The 13827-nt window shown below is 34.7% G+C and overlaps 1 protein-coding gene across 7 annotated transcripts in view; it reads left to right on the forward strand.

The window, feature by feature from the left end:
• The window catches only part of LOC136855664 (calpain-5-like), a 118440-nt gene that overhangs the window by 80745 nt on the left and 23868 nt on the right, over positions 1–13827 (forward strand). For all 7 annotated transcript variants that reach the window (XM_067132881.1, XM_067132875.1, XM_067132876.1 and 4 more), the window contains 2 exons: positions 3816–3937; positions 9316–9393. In XM_067132881.1, the coding sequence (XP_066988982.1) occupies positions 3816–3937; positions 9316–9393 (200 nt within the window). The remainder of the gene's footprint in view (positions 1–3815; positions 3938–9315; positions 9394–13827) is intronic.

Raw genomic sequence — 13827 nt, forward strand, 5'->3', positions numbered from 1 at the left:
TTGTTCCAACATCTGTTTTGCTTTCACCATTTGAGCTTTTGCATAGTTCATGCAATTCAGTCTTCTATTCAGTCTTCTTGTAAGTAGTTCGTTATTTTATTTTTATGCAGTCAATTTTTTCCATTCCTGTTAAAATAGATTCATGTTGACTTTATCTGACCCATTTCGTAATATTGCTCTCATTGTATAGAGGTGTATTTGTATCCTTTCTTGATGATTATGTAGTAGTGTCCCTGCATTTATCAGGTCTGTGCACAGGATTTTTAAAAGAGAGGGTTTTCTAAACAACATTTTTCTATATAATGTAGTTTATCGGTTTTTTTCATGTAGGTGTAAGAAGTGACAAAACAGTAAACTCAAGAATGACTGAATTGGCAAACACTTCTTAGACAACCTTCCTTTCCTTATGGTGACCATCGTCTCTCTTCTGCTAAACTCGGAATACTTTCGTATACAGGCGGTCCCCGGTTTACGACGGGGGTTCCGTTCTTGCGCCGCGTCGTAACCCGAAAATCGTCGTAAGCTGGAAAATCATCGAAAATCGTCAAAAATCATAAGAAAACCTTACTTTTAATGCACTGGGTGCATTGAAAACGATGTTAACTGCATTATTATTGAGTTTTACAAAAAAAAAACCTTCAAATTATGATTATTCTGCCATTTTGGGGCCATATTTCTTCCGTCGGATTGGCGTACGACGCGTCGTAGCCCCGGAACATGCGTCGTAAGCCGGGAAATAATTTCTGATGAATATATTTGAAAAGCGTCGTAACCTCGGAACGTCGTAAGCCGGAACCGTCGTAAACCGGGGACTGCCTGTATTCTGATTTCCATGATTCTTTCACAAGGCAGTTCTGTTATCTCTGTGAGGGTGAAGCACTTTTCTTGCCTCCCCCAGATAAAAGCATTTAGTTGTCAGTCGGTTGAGTTTTTCATAAAAAATATTGTTTTGAATGTTTCTTCATCTAAGTTCATCTACTCTGTGGTATGGTAACAATTGTATTTTGTACACTGAATTTTGAAATTTTTTTTATTATTTTGTTTGATAAGATTTTTTAATATCATTTAATAAATGTAAACATGTATTTTTGTTAGGCTTTATTAATACTCTCCCTTAATTTTTAACCATCTTTCCACATTATCCACTTTTGCTTATTGAATTAGGTTCGTTTTACTCAAGGAAATAACTTTCCAGAACATCATTATCTACATAGAGTATATATCTTTTGATGCTTGTAGGACATTTTCTCATTATTTACACTTATGAAGTAGATATTTGTATGGTATCCATATAATCTTTATCCATAAATTGTTTTGCAGTTCCTTCATTAAGTTTAGCACTATTTTCTATTATTCAGCAATAGTTATAATGCACTTTTTTTATCTCCAGTGATATAAAAACACCACTTGAATCACTTGGGAGCTTATGATGTCTGTTAATTAACTCAGAAATTTATGTTTAAAACGATAACGAAGGCACTGATCAACACGTGTTGGCAGTATATGCATAAATAAAATCTCAAGTGCAAGGTTCCATTTTAAGTTTAACCTTTACAGACATTCAATAAAAGGGAAGTCGTAATTTGCTTTGTACTTTACGCTTACTTACACCAAGAGGATAATGGATTTTTATAAACCATCCTTTTTTAAGTCTCTGTAGACATTTAATATGGCCCATACTTCGCACATAGAAGTTTGCTTTTCACTTTGGGAGTGTGCTTTATTGTTGTAAACACTGATTGCTGATTTTGCATGTACTGTATAAAGAATTACAGTTAGAAGATAGTAATGCACTGATATAATTACCAAAATAAGTCAGCACATTGTACAGTTTTGCAATTTGTGACATCAGTCATATTTCATAAATGCAGAATCATAGATCATTCACTAAACCAGTTCTCATGAGACTGTACAAAATTAAAGGTGAAAGTACAGATAAGACTAGAAGAGTGATTGACGAATGGGTGAATTATACTGTATATTTTATATGTGATGTGTAGTATACATGAGCAATGTACAGTACTGTATATACATTTTTTAATACTAACCAACAACTTATAGTAACATTTCATTTGCCACGAAATGGTTCACAGCCAGACTTTCTTTGGTGCGATAAGCAGAGTGCCAATTGGTGAGTAAGCAGTGCACGTGTGCTGTAAGGACCAGTTGGTTCCAGATGGTGATTAGCTTATTCTTTGTGTTGTAAGCTAGGACATGGGATGCAGAGAAGGACTATTGAGTTTGATTTATGAATTTATGTGAAGTTTTATCTTATATTGATTTTAGGAAGAACAATGGTTTTATAACAAACCTTTAACTTATAGTGCTGAATCTTTGTTTAGCTGGATAGGATTTAAGCTGTCAGGTCCAAGACTGCTAAAAGGAGATACTTAGACTTGTCTTGTACATGTATCCTGGAGATTGCTTGTATAGAATTCAAAGGGCTTACAAAGAAGATAAATTTTTGTCATGTATGGGGCGTGGGTGTATGTCCTACTTCTTTTTTATTTTTAGGATATCAAGTTGCATGATTAAATAATGTGCTCCTCAGGAATGACATAAGAACAGATACTGGAATGTTACATCGTACGGATGTCATGATGGAGATTGTTGGAAGGGAGGAAAGTGAGATGTCATTGGTGATTGTTCCATGGGCCTAAAACACTCCCCCCAACGGAAGGGACCAAGTAGTGTCTCTATTTACTTGTGCCTTATATCTCGTAATTAAAAATCAACGAATTTCATTGGGATCTTCAAAATCCTGTCACTAAAATAGTATATTAATATTAATGAAGTTCAGAAGGTTTTCGTACGCTCTAATAATTTAACACTCACAAGGAGTAGGAGATTTACTAACTGTGGTAGGTCTTTAAGTTTTCATGTGGATATAAAAAGGAATAAAATTCTTGAAAAAAAATGCATTTTAACTTAAGCTGTCGGAGGATCAAGAGTACAAACAGAAACAAAAAATAAGAAGAGTTTTCAGCCGAGACCTACCTGCCTTACAGTACATATGCACCTATTACTTATTGGAGATTGGTAGTACTAATGTACACTTCTTTTCTTCTGCCTTCAAAGATTTGTCTTGGAACATTTTGGGCTTATGAAATGGCACTGTTGGGTTATTTATTGAACAAAAATTTAGTATAGAAACTTTTATTAACCTAATATAATTTAATACATCTTTTGCTGAATCCATTCACGTGAGAAACTACAAAAGCTGCAGTTTATTATGTCTGCATAGGTCATTGATATTGTTATAAGTAGTATACATAAACATGAGGACAGTGATTCAGCCTTACCAATCTTTTGCATAATTATGTGAAACAGAGTTCAAATGAAGGAAGTAGTTGTTGTTATTGTGACACATTCTTCCAGACTTACTTAGGATTCATATGTAGGGAATGAAATGTAATGATAAAGAATTGTTTTCAGCCCTTCCCATATGAAGTTTTTGTTAATAACTCCTAGTATTTTTTTTCCAAAAGGTGGCATTTAATACCTGTACCATATTTTAGTGCGTTATTAAGTAGCCAAAATTCATGTTTTGCTGAGCTTGAAAATAGAAAATGTTAGAAGATATTAGTGATATTATGGTTATTTTTAGTGTAATTTCCACTATACAAGTATTTTATATTATCAGATTAATTTCAATCGTTAATCAACAATTGGTAATCGTATACAGTATGTACATGTTTTCAAAGACCTAAAATTTGTAATGCATTTATCAACTGGAAAGCTCAAAATAGATATGTGAAATAAATTTTAAGGCTAGGTCATTGTCGTATGTTAATCATTTAATGCCTGTATTTCAGCCTCACAGTCATGAAGAAGCTGAGATGAGAACTAATGTAGGATTAGTTAAGGGCCATGCGTATGGAATCACAGCGTGTCGAAAGATTAACATCGGTGAAACTGGACTTTTTTCCATATTCAGGTGGGCATCGTTCTTTTACATTTAAAGACTTAGTCATGCTTATGAGGATAAAAATCTGTAGAAAAGTTTAAATGCAAGAATTCTGAAAATTTATGTGAATTTTAATATTTTATTAGATTTTTGCCTCACCATTTGTAATTACTGTATATTACTGTGCAGTGATATGAAAATTCTATTTCTTTTCCCTGGAAAACTAGTATGCATTTTCAAAATCAACTGTTGGTGAAAAATAGCTTTAGATAAGGTTTCACAAAACTTCTGTTGTGGATAAATAGGAGTATTGTCAGTGAAACAAATGTTAACCTTTTTAGTTGTAATGAGAATTACTTTTGACCATTATCACTGCTGGCTGTACTGTATTAGGTTATTGTGAGGATATATGTATAGCAGTCAGATATTAATTTTTCATCATAACCCCTTATACATGCCCCATATTGCAATTGCAATGTTTTAAGAATCACCAGTTTTTGTCCATAGGACAGAAAAAGGTAGCCTTACCACTAGTCCACCTTTCAGACCATCAGATATGTATTAACGGCATAACTTTTCTTGGCCCTGCAGTAGTGTCTTACACCATTGTCATTGTTCTCTTTGTGCTTTCATCAGGATCATTTTCCAATACTTGTTACTGATTTATTTTTTCTGTTTAAAATACCATAAGTTGTTTTTTCCTCTTGTCAGTGATTAGCTGATAACTGTAGCTTGTAACAGTCGGTTAGCAATTATGGTTTGCAATTGTGGAGAATGTAGCTTTTTAGCTGCGCTGTTCATTCCAGCATTTTGTGCTTTGTACATAAATCAGAGTTTTTTTATACATAATTTAATTTTGTTGTTTTAAAGTTAAGCAATTTTTATTGTGAGATGTTAATTTTCTAGTGAATAGTTAGATAGACAGCACTTAGGAATGACATCATATCAATCAGTGTTTTTCTTTCTCTTTCTTTTGTATTAGAGCAAAGAGTAAGTACAGTATACTGTAATTTGCTTATGGACCTAGGAACATCACAGATGTGATGTTAGGTATATGATTAATTGTTTTCTATGATAAAACTGTTATAAATACATGAGTTATTCCTACATGAATACAAACCATTGGTCTTTACGTAGGAATTACCTTCAGGGCAAGCAGAAGCAGGCTGTTTTACACAACAAGGCTGCCCGGTAGTTGAACGACTGGTGGGACGGGCAAGGGGTACCCTCACCATCTCCCTTCGCTGAGTTACATATCCACTTACCTTATAATGTAGCCTTCGTCCAGAGCAGACTCATTCCCGTGACTTCCTCTGCCTGAATGTTAGCCAGCTGTTCTACTGTGCTTTCATCCCAGTTTTTCCTGTTTTGTTGTGCTTTGTTTGATACTGTATAGCTGTGATTACTTTCTTGACTTTTTGCAATGCAGATACAAGAATTATCTATGCCAACATCCCATCTTTGCCCCAGTATGGGAGGTGTAACTGTTTTCTATCAACCATTGAGGCAGATCCTCACACTGTTTGCACAAAATGCCGCAAACGTGTGTTCAGTCGCTGATCCTTGTGTTGAGTGTCGTAATTGGTCCTCGGAGCAGTGGACGCAGTTTGCTGGAAAGAGGAAATCCAGGAGGGCTGCCCGCCCGTCCTCGGAGGAGTATTCTCCTCTGAGGACGCATGGTAGCTCCTTGTCTCTTCCCATGTGACTTCCCATTGCTGCTATCTCTTCTAGGGGAGAGGTTATTCCCCCGCATTCCCCTGTTGCTTCAGCAATGAGTGGTTCACGTGGGAGGGCGGAGGTCGATGGTGATCTCTCAAGGACTTTCTCCATTTGGTCAGGGGGAGGGGGGAGCAGTCCCCTTTTGGGTAAAGGGAGGCAGCCCCCACTAACCTGTCTTTTGCAGGCCTGGGAGAGATCGGGGAGACTTTTCAAGAGCTTAGGAACCTCTGGCCCTCGCTAGGTCTTCCCAGGGAGCCATCGGTGTCGGGGCTTGATTGCGCACCTTAGTGCTTCAAATTTGCCTCCCGTCTCTACTGTGTCAGTAACTGGGACTACAGTTTCAGTTATGGGATCCAAGGGAACCATGACTATGGTGCCTTCGGTTATTCATCTGGTCTCTTCAACGTCTACGCTCTCTCCAATGTCTCCTGACACCAAAGATCTTCTCCTGGGCGAGTTGTTGAAGAGGTATAAGCATGACCGCAAAAGGATGTCGAAGAAGAGACCCCATTTACCTTCGCCATCATTGTTAGTATTTTCTCCTCCTGCCTTCACCTCCTCCCCTTCTCCTTCCAAGGGCCCCTTTATGCGGACAGACTGCTTCTCTCAACCGTAAGAAGGCCCATTGGCCCTCTCACAGCAAGTCTTCCTCCACAGAAGAAGCATTGGGATCTCACTATGGGGAGAAATTGGACCTAAAATAAAAAAAATGAAGTGAGGTATCAAATGATGCACTGAAGGTAATTCCTATGCAAAGACCTCAGGTTTGTATGTTAGGAAAAATACAAATTATTTCCAAAAGTTGTCATATTTGTTTTGTTAATGATTTTTACCTCTTCCACGCAGTCATATTCCTCTTGACATTAATCTATCATATGTGCCTGATGGTTGGCCTTACATAAAGAGGTAAAAGAGAATAAGATGCATGAGGTCACAGTTTTGCTTATAACGGCTCATGTTGTAATGAACTTTTCTGAGGGCTAGACAGAAAACAAGGTCTGCAATTGAGAACCATGCAAAGGTTGAAATATAATACCCCTTCATTTATGTTTGTAAAACTGCATCCTGAGTATTCTTAGAGGTAATGCTGAGCTTCTTGAAGGACATTGCTTAAACAGAAACAGAATTTACTCAAAATTAACAAATTTTATACGAGGGGAGTGTGCACCGCAGAAGAAAAATCTGCATTACTGTATAGGCTGGCTGTGGTAACAGGCAATGTGTAGCCATAAGAGGAAACATTGGCAGTAACAGCCATAAGAGGAAACATTGGCAGTAACTTAGTTTATTGGCAAGAGTAAGTTTTTCATCTTTTCCCCAGTATGAGTAAGCCACTTGCGTTACTGAGTATGATTGTTTTTATCCAGTGTGAGTTAGCTTCATAAAGTCCACTACATACACTTACCTGAAATTCCTTTTCTAAAGGAAACACGGTTATATGATTGTAGTAATTAATACTATTGGCTCTCTAGGCAAATCAGGGGAAAAAGATCTAGGTGAGCTTAATGGTATATAGAAATTCTCATTTTTACACCCTCTTTCCTTGAAAGAACAGAGTGTGGAAATAACAGAAACTTTCAATCATATTGCATAGAAATGAATTACTGATGATGTGCACATTTTTGCAGCAAAGACTAACACTGTGGTAGAGTAAAGGAAAAAGGCAAAACCTCTTGAGAAGTAAATTAAGCCAAAATTACCATTTCAGAAAAAGTGTGGAAGGTCACAAAACTAGTCAGTTGTTCAATCATTAAAAATAAAATGCACTAAACACAAAATAACCTTAACATGAAATAAGTTGCCCATTGGATGAAAGAAATTCAGGTTTTTTACAAGAGCAAAGGAAGGGATAAGGGTTTTCCTGTTAATATCAATGCTAAAACCTGTACTGCTGAATTTTAAGGAGTGGAGATATTTAATGACGTTGTGAAGTAATGAATAATAGAAATCTCCCAATTTAAAAATAAGTATCAGAGCGAAAGACTCAAGACCAGTTTTTTTCTTTTAATGAATTTAGTCAGGTAACACTGCATTTTTCTGGGCAGTACAGTATAGCATAAGTAAAATAAGAGATTTGAACAGTGTCATTAAACCTCGGGTTACAGGTACATTATACAGTAACCAGAAGCCATATCCCAAGTACTTGACAGATGGAAGTAGGACACTTAAAATTAATCTAGAAAATTGGGGAGAAATTGATGAAAAGGGCTAAACAAAGAGAATTGGACCTAAAATAATAAAAATGAAGTGAGGTATCAAATGGTGCATGACAAACTGGAAGGAATAAGATCTGATCAAGCAACATAGAAGGTAATGGCATCTCGCTTCAGCTCCATATTCACTCGCTTTATAAGTGTGGGTAAAGTCTTGTCTCTAAGACGGTGAAAATATTCTACAAAAGAAAGAATACTGGACTTTATTTCTTCCCACATTATCATTTGTATATTGATGCCATTTTTATGATGATTACTACATAGTACACTTCCATTTTCACATATTCCAGATTTTGTTTTCTAGAGAGTGCCATTGGCTTGAAGTACAGATTAATATTACAGGTGATTTCCTCATTATATAATCCTACATTATTTTTACATTGAGTCTATTTTAAATTTTAATTGTTGTCATTCATAAGTGGGGATGAATGCAAATCAAGTCATAGACACTCTATTTTTATTGGAACTTGCAAGATGAAATCTAAAATGAAACTCAGTTCTCACTCTACTTTTACTTGCTCTAATTTTTGTATGTGAAGATGGCTACTTATTTTTCCTCTTGACTGTTTGCCACCTAAATATTTTCCGTAACTTGCAAGTGATTATAACAGTTGAGGTACATTTTGTCATAATTTTGTAATTGGGGAGACCTGCTACATCGTGAGCCTTTATAAGTAAAATTGTGATGTGTTTTAGATTTTAATGTTATATTGCCAAGTATTCTATTTTAGTTTTCATATAATTATGTAAAGAGCAGTATGTAATTGTATTTTACAACACTATGTGTAGAATATTTTGCCCCCCACAAGGTTGCATTAATACTACAGGCACTGGCACAAGATTATGAATGCATTGTACATGTTTGATTATAGTTGTGGTTGTTTATAATCCATTGTACTGAAACTATTGTGGTAAATGTAGGTAAGTAGGTAGGTTTTCATAAAAGATTTATACTCGTGGTTAAAATGTAGAATTAGATATTGTTGAGCTTGTTGGGTAGCTCCATATTTGATGTTAATTTTGTCATTTAGCAAGACAGTTGATCAATTTTAGTATCTGCACTCCGTTCTCCAGTAAGATACTGGTATATTGTAATAAGCTGGTGATTTATTAGTATGAAGAGCTTGCTATGAATATTATAAAGTATTTTCTGTCTTGAGTTGTTGAAGAGCCACTTCAGTATACAGTACATTAATCTTAAAAGTTTTTGATTTTATTATACTAGATTTCACTGAAGATATCTAGCTTTGTAACCAGTTACTGTGTTAGATAATTATATTTAACTGTATGAGTTGTGTCACCACGAACTGTTGTGTAATTCATGCTTTTTTATTCTTTTCAAGTTAGAACTTCTAGTTTCTTAAGTATGGTATGTATATACTTCTAACACCATGAGGGGAAGATCTGATGCAAGATCATTGATGATAATGATGATGGTGATTAATTGGTATGATATATTCATCTGAATTTTTACAGAGGTGCTCAGAAGATACGCATGATTCGTCTCAAAAACCCATGGGGTGAAAAGGAGTGGAATGGAGCATTTAGTGATGGGTAAGTTTTAATATTATTGCTTTAATTTCTCGTGTAGCCATGATAAAAGCTATAATAAAATTATAGTCAGTGCTCCACATAGAATATTGTTCCATCTCTTTCAGTGGGATATTTTTGTCATATTTGTTTAGTTAGATATGAATTTATTACAGAAGGTATAGAAAAAAACAGCTTTCTCTTAGTACATTTCAAATTGACTAATAGTGTTCATAATGTATTTAATATGCAACTGATATTCTAAGAAAAGAAGCTGACTAATTAAAATTTTACTAAGTGCACCACTTTATTTGCAATGATAAATATTTGATTAAAGCATAACAAGGAAATTGAAAATTTAGTAGCCCTCCCAGTATGACACAAAGCTCAGTGGTGGGGAGCTTGGACAGCAGATAATGTAGGATACTTTTAATTTGTATCATTCCAATCAGAGAGAGACTGTTTCTCTTCAAAGTTTTCTGCAATCCTTGCCAGGAGAGTAGTTCCCAAAGCTCAGGCCAAGGCAGTGGCATTTGTAGTTTGATACCAAATCTAACTTTGTAATGTACATGTATTTCCTTAACTGGGCCCTGGCTAGAAAAAATGGTGCAGGGTTCTATTAACCAAGGTTTGCATCTGGCCAGGTAGTTCCCTTTCCTAACAGTGAAGCTCAATCCAAGAACAAGAGAAAACCATTATCTCTCATAAAGTGTTGGAAAAAGAAAAGGATACTGTACTTGTTGATCTGATAAAGCCTAAGAAATCAGGAATAGGATCAGTTTTTCTCTTGAAAGCATCTGATAAAAGAAGGTTCCTCGGAAATGGTTCTGTTGCTGTTTGGCAAGGATATTTCTAGGTCCGTGTATACAGGTCGGGCAGGGATCATTAGCTTAATACTGTAATAGCTAAAACCTGTTCCAGATCTTTTAGACATTTTTATCAAAATCTGCTCCACAGTGCCGCCCTCATTGTTTGGACTTAGAATTACTGTCATTTTGATGATGTGTCTCAGCAAAAATGACATTCTTATCTGTCATCTACTGGAAGGGAGGCTTTTTGGGAAACCTGTGGGGGTCTTCCATATTTTTTTATGTGAAAAGACCATTTTCAGGTGACAAACCATTGCTGATCTTACAATCATTTCACAGATATATGCATGTCTTTCTGATTCACCAGAGACCCTGCAAATGTTGTAATATATAATTTCCATTGGAATTCATTTCACTGATGCGATGGTAACCAAAGTTGTGGTCTTTAAAAACTCATGAAATCCAGATGTGGTTCCTTTCCTTCACCATGAATTTCCTTCAGTTTGCAATATAACTTGTTTAATTAGAATGAAGCTATGATTATACCAATGAAAGGTATAGGATCATGAATGCAGATTTAAGAATTCATTGCAAAATCCTCTTGATTTAAGGGTTAGTCTTTAACATTCATAGAAAAAATTTGAAAATAATACATAAAAGAAAGTGAAAGTCAGTTGCCTCAGTAGATTTTTTCACTAAAGTGGTTTCACTGTGAATGAATCATCTGAATCTAAAGCCTCATTTTACAGTTTCTGTTTTTCTTTATCAGATATTACTGGGAGGCTAATCTCTTTGCAGTCTTATCTTCTTTATGATTAAGATTGGTGGAAGTGACTTCATTAAGCTTTTTGTTTCTTTGATGCCATAGAAAACAATATCTTCACTTAAATAATCTTTCTGTGATGTTGCAGTGTCACTTGTATACGTGCATCATCTTCATTCAGTATTTTTTTATCAAGCAGTGTACTTTTAGCTGAATCGAATAATTGAGTTATGCAAAGTTTTATGCCTGACTGGTGTTGCAAGCAAGAAATTGGAGCTTTTTGATTACTGTATAGTGTAATGATTACCAAGAGAGAATTGCTGACATTATTAATGGTTTTATTTGCTACTTTTTTCTGTTGTTTTATACTGCATATGGTTTCCCTAATTCATGAGAAAGGTCTTCAGAAATAACAATGAAGATAGTCATTGGCTGAGAAAGAAACTTGGCCATAATGTATCTGATGTAATGAGATATACAGTAGTAGAATTGTAGGAAAAGTAATTAAACTGTTTTGTATTCAGATAGGATGACTTAAAATAGAGGATTTTTTATTGATTTTGAATCCCGGAAACATGTCTAGATGTGGTTATGAAAAATGTCTGATGAACAAAGATTACAAAGTACATTGGAAGAAGGTGTTAAGTATGTGGTAGGAGAAAAATAGTTGAGTTGGAGTTTATTGAGCATAACACTGGGGAAAACATATTATACAAATATTTGTAAGTAAAGGGCAACAAATATGTATGCAGAGTACTTTAGAAGAGACAAAGATTGCAGAAACTGATAAAAATTGATAGTAACATTTTCGTGGTAAGACAGTTCTAAATCATGATATTAAAATAGTAAGAGCTTCTGAATAACAACCATAAGAATTGTGAGTGTAAAAGGTAAATAAAGAGCATTTTAGTTCATTCAGGAAGAAAACTTATTGCTGTGTGTTCAGTCTTCCGTTTTTCATTATTATTAATTCTGAGATTGCTCTCCTCTGGCAAGTGGTTTCTGAAAAGAGATGAATGACTTAATAGGAGCATTTAGGTTAGGAATAGGATACCAATTGCAGTTTAGGATATAAATTCCCTTTTCTTACAGAGAACTGCAACTTTGAGTTTTATTTATTATAATGTTTGTTTAAGGCTGTTCTTCACTGATTACTGTGCTGGGATCTGTTTTGTGTTGCTGAATAATTTTGGATGAAAATATTTCAGTTCTTATGAAAAATGTTTTTGCATCCCATGAATAACCATGTTTGTGTTGTGATCTCTATAAAGCTTTTGAATTAGTGCAAAATTCTATGGATTATGTTCTTTTCTAGGGTGCATAACACAGCTGTACCTTTAAAAATTTGTGCATCTAACATGTAGTATACAATCAATTTTGAATACTATTCTTTGAGAGTTCATGGTTTTTTAAGAGAAAGATCTCTACTAATGCAGAAAAGATTACTTTGTGGTGATATATAGTGTTTCTTAGTTGTTCCCTAAGACCTTTTACTTCTGAATGTCTGGAAAATCATTATATCAACTTGCTTTAGCATTATATATCTTATCTTCAATTTTACAATGCATAAGGTACCTCTGACTCTCTATGGAGGTACTTAAAAGCATTTGTGTAACATTTTAAAGATGACATTCATATCATCAAGACCTTTAAAACAATGAGTTGTACAATATAGCCATATTTTATCTGGGTAAAATATTTGGTAGTATCATAACATATTTTTACATTTAATATTATACTATTTGTTAAAGCTCAAGATGTTACAATTTTTTTTTTTTTTTTTTTTTTTTTCAACCGAAAGTCCATCAGTTTTGCATTTTATTTTTTTCATGTGTGTTGTTTTAAAAGCACTTGTGGCTTCATTCAAGTAAGTTTTACATTTTGATCTCAAATGTTGAAGAATAATTTTTGTTCAGTAGAGTTACAGTAAATCATACAATACATTTTCTGTCATCACCATTAAGGATGAAGGAATAATAGAACTACTTGAAGTTAAATATTGCAGTATGCATTTCTCATCTTAGAGAACAGTCGAAGAGGAGTTTGGTTACATTTTTTTCCTGTTTACAATGGTAGTTACATGGCAAATTAAATTTTTTACCTTTAAACAGTTTTGCTAACTCTGCTAATAGCTTTGCGGTTTCAGTAATGATTGTGTTTCTCATGGGCTGATATGTCTTTTGCCTAACCATAAACATTTAAAGTGCACTATAGTCAGCGGTGGAGGCTAGCCTTCCAGTGCTCAGAAATTACCTTTTTAAGTTTCAGTTTCCTTGAATAAATAGATACCATTATCCTTAGCAAACAACTTGAGAATGGATAGATGTGACTACTTGGCTAAGTATAAGGGAGCCTGATAGTTAGGGCCATTTATTGGTGAAGGATGATTGAATTTGTGATTTTCTTGAGATGAGCATTTGTCAAATTTGTGTCTTGATGTTGAAGTGCTTGTCACGTGTCATTCTGCGTACTTTTATGATACTGGTAAACTTAACAGTTACGTGATTTCTTGTTAAAGTGATCATGGTAATGTGATGCAGTGCTGAATGTAACTCTTTTCAGAAGGCATGAGATTTTTTAATAAGTTTAATGTTATTATTTCTATTTTGTAGCAGATAATTTTATTCCTAATCGATTTATTACCAACACTCATGCGCTACCACAAAAATTTTATGTTCGTTATATGGCTGCTACTCATAGGTGCTCATAAGACTGTTCACATTTATTAATGAAAAATAATTTAATCTTACCTTTTCACCTCTTACACTTATGACCACATTCTATTTATCTTATGGTAACTGTGGAAAGTGGACATGCCCTTGCGATACCCCCTTTTACTTACGTTTATAGAGCATTGTATTTCTTCTATCCTCACTCCTCCCAAAA

Source organism: Macrobrachium rosenbergii, chromosome 32, assembly GCF_040412425.1.
Source record: "Macrobrachium rosenbergii isolate ZJJX-2024 chromosome 32, ASM4041242v1, whole genome shotgun sequence".
Taxonomy (NCBI): Eukaryota; Metazoa; Arthropoda; class Malacostraca; order Decapoda; family Palaemonidae; genus Macrobrachium; species Macrobrachium rosenbergii.